Raw genomic sequence first — 14,937 nt, 5'->3', positions numbered from 1 at the left:
AGCTTTATATTGTTTTGTCGAAGCTATATTTTGATTGAAATATTCAAGCCAAAGTTTTCTTTCTTTCAGCACACAGTTTTCTTTTTTCTTTATTTCTGACTACCTCTTGGACATGCACTATTTTAGCTGTGATTATAATTTATGTCGACAGGTGGTGCTGTTCTGTTCAGAACATCGTCCGGAACATCTGTACAGCCGGGTGAAGGTATATTTATTGACAATTGCGAAATCGTGGGAGGAATAGGCATTGTATTTGTATTAGAAAGTGACAAGCAGTTCCTATAATTCAACACTTGATTTAATATAGATTACATTTCTTTAAGGTATTACGTTTCGAAAGCATATTAGTTGACCTGTCCACCTACCTGCTCAGTCCGTAGGCTATAGATTCTATTAACTTACCCTTTTCTCTCAAATTAAGTAACAGTACAGAACAGAACAGAAACTGTACAGAAACTATAAAAGCCTTTCTTGTGTCGTTTTCCTGTGTATTTTCTGTCCTGTTTGTCTTTTCATATCACTACTGTCTGGAATCTGCAAGAGTTTGAGTTACCTGACCCAAGAGGAGGGCTTGGAATGCGGTCGCCACGCCTGCGGCGGCCTCGGGGGAGGAGCGGAGAGCACACACATAACGTCGGGTCCAGCCCAGTGCAGGGCTCCCCACTCCTCATTGGGACCGAGCTTCTGCCCCCAGCTTCCTCCTTGACTTCTGAATGGTGGAGTCATTTGTCAGTTACAGGGTGGTCCCGCAAACTTTTCATTGAGGAGGAGAAACCGTAATCAGATAGACAGACAATTACAGCTGTGCCAGGATTGCAGCGTGCGTCAGGCTACTACTAGTCTGTTCCAAGGAGGGCATTTCACACGACTTATTCAGCCTATGTGTTTTCTAACGTTATCAAACAGAAATGTGGTAAATTACGACTTTTGACGAAATTTTTCACGCTTTCAGATATTTGCTGACTTGTAACTTCGCTTATCAGAAAAGAAGAGGTGTTTACTTGAGAGACATCTCATCCTCTTCAACGGACATTGACAGTGAGCGGAAAGTGCCGTTTTCTGCTCTTTTTTATAGTGACACTTTTCAGAGTCGCTAGCTTGTTCACAGAAGTTTCACGTCTCGCATATCTGAGTTGAGGAGCTGTGCAACAGATGTTTGGGGTCTCAGATGTTGGGTGTCGAAACTAGGGCAGAAGGCGCTGTGGTGCGAGAACTTTTCGGAATTTATGGATCACCGAGAGGGCTCGTAACCCAAGGATGCCATAGAGGGCACCAGCATGACCATGCCCTCTCCGCTTGAGTTTGGCAAAGACTGGACTTGAGGCGCATTTTCTTCTGAATATAAAAGTCATATTATCTGGTTTGCATTTCACTGATCCGAAGCCATGGCTTCCGAGGTGGTGTGTGGATTGATCTTCAGATTGCTCCTTCCAGTGTGTCTTGCAGCAGGTAAGTTACCTCGTAGACAGGCAACGCTGCCTTGCAGGCACATTTACAGACCGTTATGTGCCGTTACATTTAATTGTGATGAAAAAGTTTTGTTGATGAGGAAAAAGTTAAAAACATTATTGAAAACCGTTTAAGAGCTTTTTTTTGCAGAAGATAGCTATATTTTGAATGTCTAATAATATGGTTTCGAAGATTTTACTTTATTATAGCAGGTCTACAGTGTGTATTAATTATTAAACATTTAAGATGATAGTGAAAGGATTATTATTATTATTATTATTATTATTATTATTACTATTATAAGTATTATTATTATTATGCGTAGGTATTGTGACATTGCATCTTATTACATTATTCAACAACCAGTGAAGCTTAGGTAGATTCCGGCAAAACCTAAATGTTGCCATCACCTATTCTATAGGATTCAAATATTCTATGAAAATCTGTAACGATTATAAAATAGTAGTCCAAAACGTTCTAACTTACATGTTATTGGATGTGGTTGAAATGCAATGAAAACTTTCTGTAATTCTAGTTTACCTTTGGTTTTTCATACCTATTTTCGTAAAAAAAAATCTCCAAAATTCTCAATACAGTTAGTCAAGTTGTTTTATCATTATAAACATATTTGATTAGAAGGCTATATATAAATACAGCCAATAGGCCATTTGATAAAAATTACTTTCCAATGATCTGCTACAGATTTTGTGGCTGCATGTCAGGTCAGTAGATGTCAAGTCAATAACTTATTGCTCAACCTGGAAGATAAGAACAGTCAGATATAATGTTGTCACTGGCAGTAATGTAAACTGAAATACAATGACTCTGTTCAAGTACTTTTCCATGTGTTTAGATGTAATTATTGGACATTAAAATTAGGTTTGGTCTGTGCCCTGGAGGTGACGTTCTCCAGAGGCTTCTATATGGCAATGGGGCCTGTGACTAAGACAGCCTCATACCCAGCCCCCTCCACATCCACCGCCCCACCGCCCAAAATGGGTTCATTGCCTACTCTTAGTTGTTTGCTGTTCCACACACAAATGCTTCAGTGTCGGTTACCTGTCTCCCATACACAAACAGCACGGAGCGCCCTCTCTCTCTCTCTCTCTCTCTCTCTCTCCATCTCTCTCTCTCTCCATCTCTGCCTCTCTGGCGGTTTGGAGCCAACAGAGCACATCCTTCTAGTTAGTCACCAGACTTGACATTGGGCCTCAGCACGTGTAGAAATGGGGAGTGTGTGTGTGTGTGTGTGTGTTTGAGGGGGGGGGGGGGGGCACAAGGCAGTGCAGTATGAGGACTGTTTATTTGATTACTCCTGATTAAGTAGACCCAGCGCCAGACTGCTCACAGCGTTGGTTGGCCTTGCTCTGTTTTCCCTTCACTTCCCCTCCTTTCCCTTCTCATCTCCGGGCCAACAGGTGGGTGTACAGTATGTGCTGGTCAACACACAGACAGGCTATGAGGGGTTTTAAAACAGGGAAGAAGAAAAAGTGGTGAAAAAGAGTCAGACAGATCTTTGGTCACATTTGCTGGTATAGTTTTCCCTTTGTGAGACTGTAATGATGATGAGGATGGTGATGATGAAGATGATGTGTGTCTGTGGAAGAGCTGTCGTTTGGATGCAAGGCTTGTGGGAAAGTGAGTAGAGCATGTGAGGATTCTCAGCGCAGAATACATTTTTTTTTCATCCCCATTATTCTGAGGCGAGGAGGAGTGCACCACAGGTATCTCATCCAAATGCTCTGAATAGATTCCCTGCGTATCCAAGTGCCATGCTCAAATTGAAAAGGTAATTTGAAGGAGATGGTTAGCTGAATGAGGCCAGCGAGAGGCAGCGCTCACTATTATCCCTGGCAGACTAAAAAACTTAAACAAACTCAAGGTCAAAATGCACACAGATTAATCTTTCAACCAAAAAACCCTGTTCCTGTAAACCAGTGGTCTCAATATTTAGAAATTCGATGCCCCAGCGCTACAGTTTGGGATTTTTCTCAAACTGCGGTCACCATCTTCAAGAGGAGAAATCGGATAGGGAAGATATATTTTCTCCCGGTAATTTTTTTTTTTGGTGCATGTAAAAACTGCTCGACTAAGTTGCCATTGTTCAGATCTAATGCCTTAATTTCCCCCCATCAACATGGCCATAGAGGGGCAGTTAGGGACTCATGGCCTAGAGGAGCAGTTAGGATAAATGCCCCTCTGATGAGGGGTGCACAGGAAGTAATTGTGGTGGAGCAGGAAGACGGAGGTCGTAGCACACCTGCTGGGATTTGAATATCGGCAGTGCTGCTAGGCTAAAGCCAACTAGAGAAAGAAAACACATTTGAACACTCTTTCACTCCTAAAAAGGACCAACATGACGTGGATGGCTTGAAACTTGACCAAACCTGGCAAGATTCAATATAGAATCTCCACACAAAAACAGTTGGGAACACTTTATCGACCATTTGTCATAATAGTAACATAATCATATTATAACTATGTAATGGCAGAAATATACAAAAGAGTCAATTTTATGATGAGTGGGTTCAAAAGTGTTGAAAGTGCTGCACTACTTTTTAAATTTGTAGCAGCATTATCAAGAAAGCTGTTATTTATTACTTATAAGAATGTAGAGTATGTTGTCTGTTTTCATAAAGTGACTGTAATTACTCCAAATGTCTGATTCACATCATGAATAGCATTATAGACATAAGCATTTTGTGTATGTCAACCAATATAATCCAGTTGAGAATAATTCCTATTCTCATCACCACTGTGCCCCCAAGACAGAACATGCCATCTCCGATGCATCTGTTCTATTTTACTTAGTACAAATGGATTACATGACTGAGGGCTGAACTTAGTCCAGCAATTAGACCTCTAAACGCTATTGACATTAATATAATTCACTCATAAAGGGGTGATTGTTGCATGTTGGCAGCAGTGTGTGATCTGTTTTTTCCCGTCCTTTCGTCAGGTTCCCGCTCTCCTTCTCTGCTCTCCTCACCACTCTATGAATATCAGATGTAAACGCTGAGCATTTCTGCGTCTTTTAAACTACTGTTTCGATTGGGGTGGGCTTTCACCACAGGCTTTTTTTCAGAGTGACAGAAATTAGACCTCATCTCTTCACAGATACTGTCTGTCATCCTCAACGTGCAGTAGTCATGACTCATGCACTGACTCATTATCTGAAAGTCCTGTTTACACAGATTTTCTTGGGCTGGACTGCTAAAGCCTCCTACGGTTGTCAAAGTAGTTCAAGAGAATTTTCTCACACACCACAAACACCCGATTTTTTTTTGTCTCTGAAGAGGACAGTGTCTGTTTATCTCTCTAGAGATAAAAATAGAGGTGGCAGGAAATGATTTGCTAGTTCAAAGGAGAAGATAGAAATGGCATGAGTTTTTTGATGTAATACAATGGGCAATTGATTAAAAAAAACTGTTGCTAAACCCACAAGTGGCTTTCAGAAATGTACTGGCAGGATTTGCAGTGAAAAGTGCAGTGAGATGGTATGAAGTTAAGTCAACATGTTTGTTCGTTTTGTGAGATGTCTTGTGAGATTACCCTTGAGTGATTCTAATAAGATCTACTGCACTGACGTAAAGTTCCCAAAATCATAATGTGGGCTTTATACAATCACTACATCGGATTACCTTCAGTACAATCTATGACATTTTATCAGAGCACCTCCATAACCGAAAAAGCATTAATAGATCAACACAACAGGATGTCTGGCTTAATCCCAAGGAAATGTTCCTTTTCAAACAACATTACCTTTGCAAACCTTTTAACCTTTCCAATTCTGATGCGAAAGGTTTTTTTGTTTTATGTTGTTTGGACTTTGACTTAAGGGTCTCTTGGTTATTTTTCGCTTCGGGATAAACAGTTTGTTTGTGCAGCTACAGGATGTATACTGGGGACGATAAACTTTACATAGAGAGAAGCGCTGTGAATAGGGGGGCCATGCATCAGCAGCAAGCGCCAGCCTGTGTTTGTGCAGGGCAGCCTTGATGTGGAAAGGCCAAGTCACTTAAAGCCGATCGCCATCCCCGCTCCCCTGCCTTATCACGGAAAACTCGCCGTCTTAGAGAGCGGTGTCGGCTCGGGTAAATATTTGTGCCCGCTACTGCCTCTTTGCCTGGCATCCTTCCACATCCCCTGATTAAACCATGGAGATGAGCATTTAAATGAGCCAGCATTCGTGCGCCGTGCTTCCTTTAGCTCAGACCTTTTTTTTTCCTTGAACTGGCAGACGCCAAGATTGAGTCGCGTGGAGAGGTCGAGCCAGGACTTCTTTCTGAGTCTCTCCCAGATGCGGGACTCAAACAAACAGGCAGGGTGTCTGTAATTGCAATTTAATGACGTTATTTTCAGTTCTTTCTGAAACAGCTATTAGGTTTTCTTTGCTCACCCAGCACAGAGGAACCACCATTCCATAACCATCCCAGCCCACCTGGGTTTTTTAACGACCTTGAGCATCTGTGCATGTTGTCGTGCTCTGCCTCCATTAGTCACACAGTACCCCAAATGGCCCATGACAGTAGTTCAAGTAGAATGAGGAAGGTTGGAGGGTGGGGGGCGGTGTTGGTGGGGCGGTCGTGTGGTGGTGGTGGAGTGGGGTGGGATGCAGGGTTGGGGGCTTCTCATGTGGCACTCTGCCCCTTTTTCATGGTCAGAGGTCATGGCTTTGAGGTCTCGTGTCACAAATGTTTTGGTCGAGTCATGGTATAGGCAATGGGGACATGTTTATGTATAAGAGACGGAGACGGTGGGCGCGGGCGTTCAAGTAAGGATAGTGTAATTAAAACCCCACATGCTGAACTCATTTGAGTCATCAGCAGTCGTCTGCTCATTCCATTGGCCACGGTGTTCCTGAAAACCTATGATTGGTCTATCTGTGTTGACATGAGGGGTTAGAGGCCGGCCTACACCCCAACAAATGTCGGTTACACCCCCCATCCCGTGCATGGCTTGTTGATTTACAGAAGCAGGCTAATTAAACATCAAGCCCAGTGCCACCCAACTATCATTTTGGCTTAGTCAGTATTCTGAGGTAAGACTTCTCACCACAATGCCCCATTTAGGACCAGTCTGCTGTCTGAATCTTTTGTCCCTCCTTGGCCACCATCACGGGTGTTGAGCATATGAACACATACTGAGGGGAAAAGAGAGAATGAGTTGACCCTGTGAACCAGACTGAATGTGTCATTTGAGGCATGATTCACACTGCTGAATAAGGGCTGACTTCAAAGCTTTTCTGCCTCAGACAAAAAAGGACCTTCGTGCCTGTACAGCCACAGAGGAAAACTCATGTGTTTAGCTTCTTTTTGTTAAGTAACATATAGCAATTTATTTTCTCTTTGGCTACTTATTAGGGGACAACTGAATTATATGCTGGTTTGGCCAAACACTGTATCATTTGATAAAAAGAAGCAGAATTATGGTATTGTTAGTTGCATGGAAATCCCCAAACCCAAGTACATTTCTCATTAAAATGTATCAAACTGATCTCAAACCAGGTATCAGTTTCTCCAGACCATAGCTATGCTTTGTATGACTCCCCTGTAGAATTATGGGCAAATACATCACTGATGAAAACCAAGAATTGTCCATGAAGGCGACTATAAAACACATGTTTATTTAGACGAACGTGAGGTTTGATCTGCCGTGCCTTCCTCTGGGGTGTTACTCTCTCTCTGCCCCTCAGCCCCATAGACGCACCATTCATCCAGTTTTATCTTAACCGTTTCCTGTGTGTAATCTGACAGCTAGGCCACTGAAATACACTCTGACACCTGAAAGGACCCTTTTGTGCAGGGTCCCCTAACCACACTAAATCCAAGCAGGGTTTTTTCTCCCCCCCCCCCCCCCGCCCCCACCCCACTTTAGCAATTAAAGGGAGACTACCAGAAACAGGCTAACTGTATATCGCACCTCACACAAGTGTGTGTTCAATCTAGTCAAAAATATTTGAAAAGAAAATAGACTTTGTACATCTCAAACGCAACATTTTCAAAGCAATTATTTGCACACACATGTAATACTGCAGAGGGTATCCTCTTCTGGTTAAGGTGCCTGAATGTTATGACTTTTGTCTTTCTTCAGGGCAGACTGCACTGGCAAACTGATATATTTTTGGATGTTATAAAATGTATTCCTATGTGAAACCCACAGGAAAACTGAGCTTTTGCCTCACCAGGTGTTAGTGGTTTCCTTTAACCACTGTTTTGCCTGCGCCGCGCCGGCTGTCAGCGAATAGCCAATGCCCCGCTAACATAGGCAGCTGCATACCTGGTTTGTTTGTCAGCAATGTTGACGGACATGTGGATGCTGAAGGTCAACCATGAAGAGGAGGTGTTACTATGGTGATCCTGAAAGATATACTGCATGAGGCCGTTGGTTGTGATACTCGCTAGTTAGAGATGAAATATGTCCTGCTTGTGACTCGGATCCTCCATATCTTTGTGCATGTATGCCATTTAAGGGGCCAAGATGAACTCAACAGTGCCTTTATGTTTTTCACCGTGGACAGCTTAGTTCTCACCCTTAGAAAGAAATACAGAAAAGTATTTGTGGCTCACATCACTGTTCTATTCAAACTCATAATATATAATCATATTATATACTCGCATTATACACCTTTTCCTATGTACAGGGTCGGATTAAGAACACCAAGGGCCCTGATGCTACACCTATTCCAAGGGCCCCCTCAAAATTATGCAACATTTTCAGGCCATCTAGGAAATTTACCAATTTACAACCAAGATGAAATGTTACATCCTAACCATCCCAGCCTTAAGAAATCTGTGTATGGATGATTAATTAGTAAACTATTTTGTTTGAACAATTATTTTTAAACCTGAGGCAAGGTTAAAATCCATTCCAAGTGTACAGAAAACTATGCCACAACCATCACATAAAGCAGGCAACGTGATTATGCAACACAATTAAAATGCCTTATCCACAGAACACACAACAGACACATGTTCTGGTACAGAAAACTTAGGCTATTCCATGACAATGCAGCTACACAAATAGTTAATAACTAGTTGAGAGAAAAAATGAAATCAGACCAATCAGCGTCTTATTATCAACCTACCAACTTACTGGTGGTGGCTACAATCCTACTTAGGAGTAGTTTGAATTAAACGGGCTGGTCATCTGGTCATGCTGTCGTTAGACGTCATCTCTTTTCCCTCCCGGACTTCTTGCAAGGTTGGTTGATGCACATTGTTGCCAGTAGCTTTCATAAAGTCTGCATACTTGTTGCCATGGCTCTTTTAAGAATGTTTTAGTTGGTGGTATTAAAACTATCTGACTTTGTGCCTCCTCTAAATAAACTCGCAAAGCAGATTTCTATCTGCTAGCCTGATTTCCTTTTTGTGAATAACCAATTGATGAAAGGCTTTGCCGACAATATTTTGTCAGTTCTGTAGTTTTATTTGTCAGAAAGATCGTCAAGCAGTAGGTAGGATAGCTAATTTACGGCAGTTGATATCTAGTCTGAGATAACTCTCTATTCTGACATGCAGTTTGGTTGCTACCTGACACTGAAGAAATCAGATTTTAGGAATTGTAGGCTAATGGTTTCCTTTACCCGATGCGAGTACAGAGACATCGTAGCCTACTTGTCACACCCACACTGTAAACCTGAACAAGTTCAGAGTACTTAAAACTTTTGATGTAACCGATTACATAATAAAATGTGAGTACATATATTATTATTTTTAAGTAAACTTAACTTAAAAATGATACATCGGCTATACTGATTTATTTTGTTATCGTTTTCATCATTTTTAAGTTCTATGAACTTATATTCAAATATTTTTATACTTAAATCTTTTAACCTCTATGTACTAAATTATTTTCACTCAACAACACAAAATAAAATTAAGTTTTAAGCCTTAAAAATCAAGTTCAGTGCACTTAATATTGGTGAAAGAGTTCAACTTGATTATTCTGAGTAGGTAATACTTAAATAGCTAACTTTTTTTTAAGTGAGCACTACTTATTTTTAATCATTGACCATATAATCTGATTTTCTGGTTCTGTTTACAAACTGACTTTAAACTGAAAGTTACTCTACAAGAAACATTCAAATCTATGTAAGATTTCTATTAAAAAGAGTGAGATGAGAAAAACTTAAGAGGTATCACATCATTTATATTTCTTGTAAAACAACTGACAAAATAAAAGATTACATCAAAGCTTTAAAGAACAGCGTTACAAAGTTAAAAAGTCAACAACAAATCGTTTATTTCAACAAATATTTTTTTAAGGTGAGTAAGGACGGTTTCAGAGGTTTGTTGTCATCCAGAAACATAAAAAGGTTCGTATATGAAGGAGTGCGTGAGTTTTTTCTCGCAGCTGAAGGGGTCGGGACCCGATGTAAGGAGAGCAACAGGGGCATCATCAAAATCTGGCTCCTCTTCCTCCTGCAAAACACCATCAATACAATTACCAGGAGAGTTTCAATGGAAACACTTACAAAAAAAACTGGCAATTAATAATACATAGTATCAGCTAATATTAAAGTTTCAGTAACAAACAAAATGTGATCACTGTTGTGCAGTTAATCCTAGACATACCTGAAGGTCATAAGCCTCGAGGATCCCTCGTAGCACCTCTGCTGTCTTGCCAGTCCGTGATGCCTTCTGCCTGTACACAAAAATATCTCTTTTGGTTGACTCCTCTTCTTATATGTCTACATCAAATCGGTTTGTTGTTTATATGCAACACGAATGCTGTCTGGTCAAAAAGATTATTGTAGGTCTTAACTGAAGTTCTCGACCATTATTGTTAGCTTGCTGCTAACACTTTTATCCATCAGATCCATTAAAACACATAGAAGCTAGCTAGCTGCTAAAAAGTTACATATAACATTAGCATGCTGATATAAATGATATGGTGTTTCTGTAGAACATGAGTTGTTTTCAACATAAAACAATTGATTGTTGTTTACTTTGCACATGAACATATTTGGGGGGAAATAACCCACTAACTAGCTCTTTAGCTCTTTAGCTTCCTAGCCGCCAGCGCCAACAGTCGTGCAACTGAACTTGCTACTTGACAGCCAAAACGTGATTACTCAATAATAATTACAAAGAGGGAAATTCGCCACTTCTTATCGCAATTTCACTTGCTCCCGCAATTTTGTCGCAACAAACACCTAAAAAACACTGTTTACTTACCAGATAAGGACGCTTAGCAGCGACAGGATTACTAAAATATCTCCTTTGGTGGGGTGACCAGACATCCTCTTTTACCCGGACATGCATCCGGCAGTGATTGCAAAATCGTCCGGGATTTTGCCTCGTCGGATATTTGTGTTTCTCTGGGTCCTTCACAAACTAGTTTTTACGCCCTTACAAGTTTAAGAAAGGGTATCTCCCTTACGTTCCACCTTCTAGCACAAGCTCTGACTGTAGCGAGAACTGTCATTGGTCGACCGGCCTCTCAGTGTTGCCAGATGCACGATAATTATCCTCCAAAGACGATCATTTTGAGCATTTAATACGATACTTCACCATTTCCAATCTGGCAACACTGAGCACCGTGCCGCTTCCACTGGTTCCATTGTTTACAACAGCACATGACATCTGCATGTGGAAAAGATGTCAAAATTCCGTCGCGGGGGGAGGGGGCGGGGTCATCTGTATGCTACACACTACCACGCCCTTCCCCGCGACGAAGTGTCCTCTTTTTCACAAACTCAAATATGGTCACCCTACGAAGTTGGTCGACTCCTCTTCTACAGGAGGAACATTCTTATAGAAGTCTAACTGATACTATACAATTATTAAGTCTGCTGTCTCCGTCTCTCATCACAAGATCTCTGATTCTGTTCTGAACTAGTCCTGCAACGACGTTGATGACGTCAGACGTCACGTTTGAATGAAACTAAAAAAATATGAGTTATCAGGTAATGTTTACTCAAACAAATACATTCCAATACAATTAAAACGTCTTCACTTGTCCGAAAACTAATACATTTAAAGTTGGGTCAACTAAATACCAGGTTTTAAGTACTGAATACATAATGTTAATAAGTTAGTAGAACTGTTTGGGTTTACAGTGCACAGATGAACAAGGTATTGGCTACAAATTTACACCGAAGCCCCCCTTTAGCCTCATTGCTAATCTGGCCCTGTTTAGGTACTAGAGTATGTACTGTACTATGCAGCAGTATCTGTGGGGATACTACTCCAATCTAGAAGTATAAAGAAATAGAAAGCGTCTTGTCATTACCATAGATATATCGAACACTTGTTATTACCATAGATATATTACACACTTGGTTGCTTGATTGGTAAAAGTAAAGAGAAAGAAAAGATAAAACTGAATACGTGACAACAGTTTAACATCAGAACTTTTCAGTTTAGATGTAGAATATGATGTTTTCACAGGCAAATGATTTAGGCCTCCCACAGAAGTTGGTCTTGTTCCTGGTGTGGTTCTGTCAAATCTGGGCCCGATCAGCTGGTCTTTGGGGCCCGCACCAGAGGGCCAATAGCTGAGTCACAGAGAGGGAGTAGCTTCATTGTAATGCTCTGAGTCATATGGTACTGGGGAAAATACACAAGAAAGACAAGTTTTGTATTTGTGGGGCTCAACTCGTTACAGGCTCCAAGATTATAGGTGGGAGGGGAGCTTACATAGGCGACTGATGAAAATGTATATCTGTACTATAAGTCGCTTTGGATAAAACCACCTGCTAAATGAATACACGTAAAATGTGAAATCATCTGGCACACTTCAGCAGCTTTAAGGTCACCCAGTAGAGTTCTTACCGTGTGTCTTTAAAACCGCTCTGATGTCTCAGGTTGAGTTGGTGAGTTAAGCACACTGTGGCAGAATAGCCCCTGTGATAGGCCTTTACATTGGAGATATACGACACTGAAGAGTTCCCTTAGCCTCTTCATGTAAGGTCCTTTATTGACTAATTGTTTGTCCTTTCATGGCATTTGTATCGTAACTGTAATACATCTAAAGACATTTTGGCCCATTATAGAAGAGCAATCCAGATTGTAGAAGGACATGTTGCTAAACAGATATTTTTTTCTTCAAACAGAGGAATCATTCATTGCTCCAAACTTGGTCACACCTAACCCAGAGTAAATGACCACAGCCAGTTTTGAAGGTACCCTGTCAAAGAGGTTTGTCCATTTGTGCCAAGGCTGCATTTATGACTTATGACAGAAATCCGAGATTCATTCGGCCTTTAAGGGTTTAGGATTTCATTGAGATATCTGCCACAAAATATGTCCAGTATATCACAAGCATGTAACTCACATAGTTCAGTAACACACAAGTATATCACTCTAGCCTGTGTTCATCATCTTGGCTACTTTTATATTAGAGAAACAACATTGGAGAATATGAAACCCTATTGACATCATGCAACTGAAATCTCTATTTAATTCCTTATAATAGAATACACCAGAAGAGACACTTCTGTAAGTTTGAATGGGGGGTCCAAAAAAGCCAGACATATTTCTGCTTCCTTATGTGGCAAGGCAACTAGATACTCACTATGTCTAACAAGAGCTCTGTTAACACTTCATAAAGTGAAGTGCTGTGTGTTGCATGTGTTGGAGGTAGCGTTTTTTTCTTAAAGTGGAATATTAAAATAAGACTATATAAAGCTGTTTGCCTCAAGAGAAAATAGGGTTGTAACAACTGATGATTGTGCTGGGGTTAAATTACAAAATGTGTGTGTGTGTGTGTGTGTGTGTGTGTGTGTGCGTGTGTGTGTGGTATGTGTGTCGCGTTTTGCGTGTGTTTATGTGTGTCTATTGGGGTTTACAGTCTCTACACACAGAAACACACACTATTTCTGCCTTGAGGTTTCTGTCCTCTCAACCTCCCATAAATTCCCCAGCATCACTGAACTGACACATTTATGTCTTACATTTAGACTCTGTATAAAAATTTGGTATTTTTTTTGCCTTTTTCATATGTTTTGGATATATATTTGTCTGTGTTGGTATTATTTCAATGTCAACATCAATATTGTTTGGTTTGGGTATTAGAACCGTTATGGTGCCAGGAATTCTAGAACATTCTGTGCCAACAGCTAACCAAATAGACCCTCATTCTACCTGCGGAGGTACAGAAATGGGCAAATGTGCTGAAATACTCTCCCATTTAAAGTTAGAGCGTATGCCTATGCTACTTGTTAATGGCACACCCCCATTTTGGTCCATAGCCCACGACTGTAATGGCTGTCAACTCTGCATGTCAGTAAGAGGAACTACTGTTTTCTAGAACAGTATACAAACCGGTATGGGGGCAGCCGCTTTCCTGTAATTGTTTGAGCAACATGTTGCGTTATGAGAAATTGTCAGGCCAGCCCGGGCCAACTGGGAGCAATAGAGGCGGTGAGAGTGCGCCCAGCTGTAGGGCTTGTGCTAGCATTGCAGGTGAGACAGCCAATTTAATTGCGGTAATACATTTCACTGGTCGAAATGGTGGAGTGTAATTTAATCTGATGACGAACGGCACCCTACAAATACAGCATGGTTTAATTTATTTTCAGAATCGCAATCGATCAAGTGCTTTGCTTTGAGCGCGCTGCACTGCAAAGCTATGTGTTGGTGGGTGCACAGATGCCAAGGGAGCATTTCAAAACGAGGGCCGGTCGAACAAAAGCTCACTTCACAACAACAACGACAAAAAATAAAAACACATACGCTCACACACAAGAAGTTGGGGTGTGCACAGGGGCCTCTTACGTCTGCCAAGCACCAGGGAACAAATGGTTAGTGGTCCGTCTGTTGTTTCAGAAGGAGAACAGCTTATTTTCATTTCGCTACCAAAAAAAAAGAGAAAAATTCCCTCAGTCACTGACTCATTCAAGGAAAAGGGCAAAGCTGGTCGTCTGGGATGCCAGGGTGGCGTACACGCGAACTAGCACGAGAGCAAGGAAGAGAGACTCACACATGTTGCGAGGGGCCATTGTTTCATCCCATATAGACAAATATGAGCTAAGTGTTGCCAAATGTGTTGAATGAGCCACACGGCAGACAGTTAAATCTGGACTCAAGGCACTGCCAGTCAAACTAAATGGCTCCAAACTGGAGCGCTGTTCTCCTCAGGCACTGTTTGTTTGTGTATACAAGCGTCTGTGCCACAAAGGGACTTTTAGGCCAATGGTGCTCAGTTTAATCGGAGCCTTTGCACAGTAAACAGCAGGCCCACTAATGATACACCACTACAGCCTCTTAAGTTTTCTGCCACACTTACTTGCTACAGTTATTTTACACAAAGTTATTCTAATCTTACTACACCTCGAGGCACTGTCAAGCTACCTCTTAACTAGTCTGACGTTCTTTTTAAGTAACAGTATTTCTACAAGTATAATTATCTGCCCGTCTATTTTGGTTCGCGTACAGAATGAATATAGAAGCACATCACTTCACAACATAAGCTAAATTCAGTCCCATAAAGTAAGCAACCTCCATCTCTGCAGCTGTGTCTTCTGTAAGGCTAGCAGTCATT

General features: G+C 41.2%; 1 protein-coding gene across 1 annotated transcript in view; it reads left to right on the top strand.

Moving 5' to 3' along the window:
* Positions 1-742: 742 nt before the first annotated feature.
* LOC105890141 (piezo-type mechanosensitive ion channel component 2) overlaps positions 743-14,937 on the top strand; it is a 114,244-nt gene continuing 100,049 nt past the window's right edge. Inside the window, exon 1 of the mRNA XM_031584384.2 lies at positions 743-1,449. Within this exon, the coding sequence (XP_031440244.1) occupies positions 1,386-1,449 (64 nt within the window). The 5' untranslated portion in view covers positions 743-1,385. The remainder of the gene's footprint in view (positions 1,450-14,937) is intronic.

The sequence above is a fragment of the Clupea harengus genome, chromosome 17 (genome assembly GCF_900700415.2).
Source record: "Clupea harengus chromosome 17, Ch_v2.0.2, whole genome shotgun sequence".
NCBI classification, from domain to species: domain Eukaryota; kingdom Metazoa; phylum Chordata; class Actinopteri; order Clupeiformes; family Clupeidae; genus Clupea; species Clupea harengus.
Note: the sequence above shows the minus strand (reverse complement) of the source record. Positions and strands in the feature narration are given on the sequence as shown.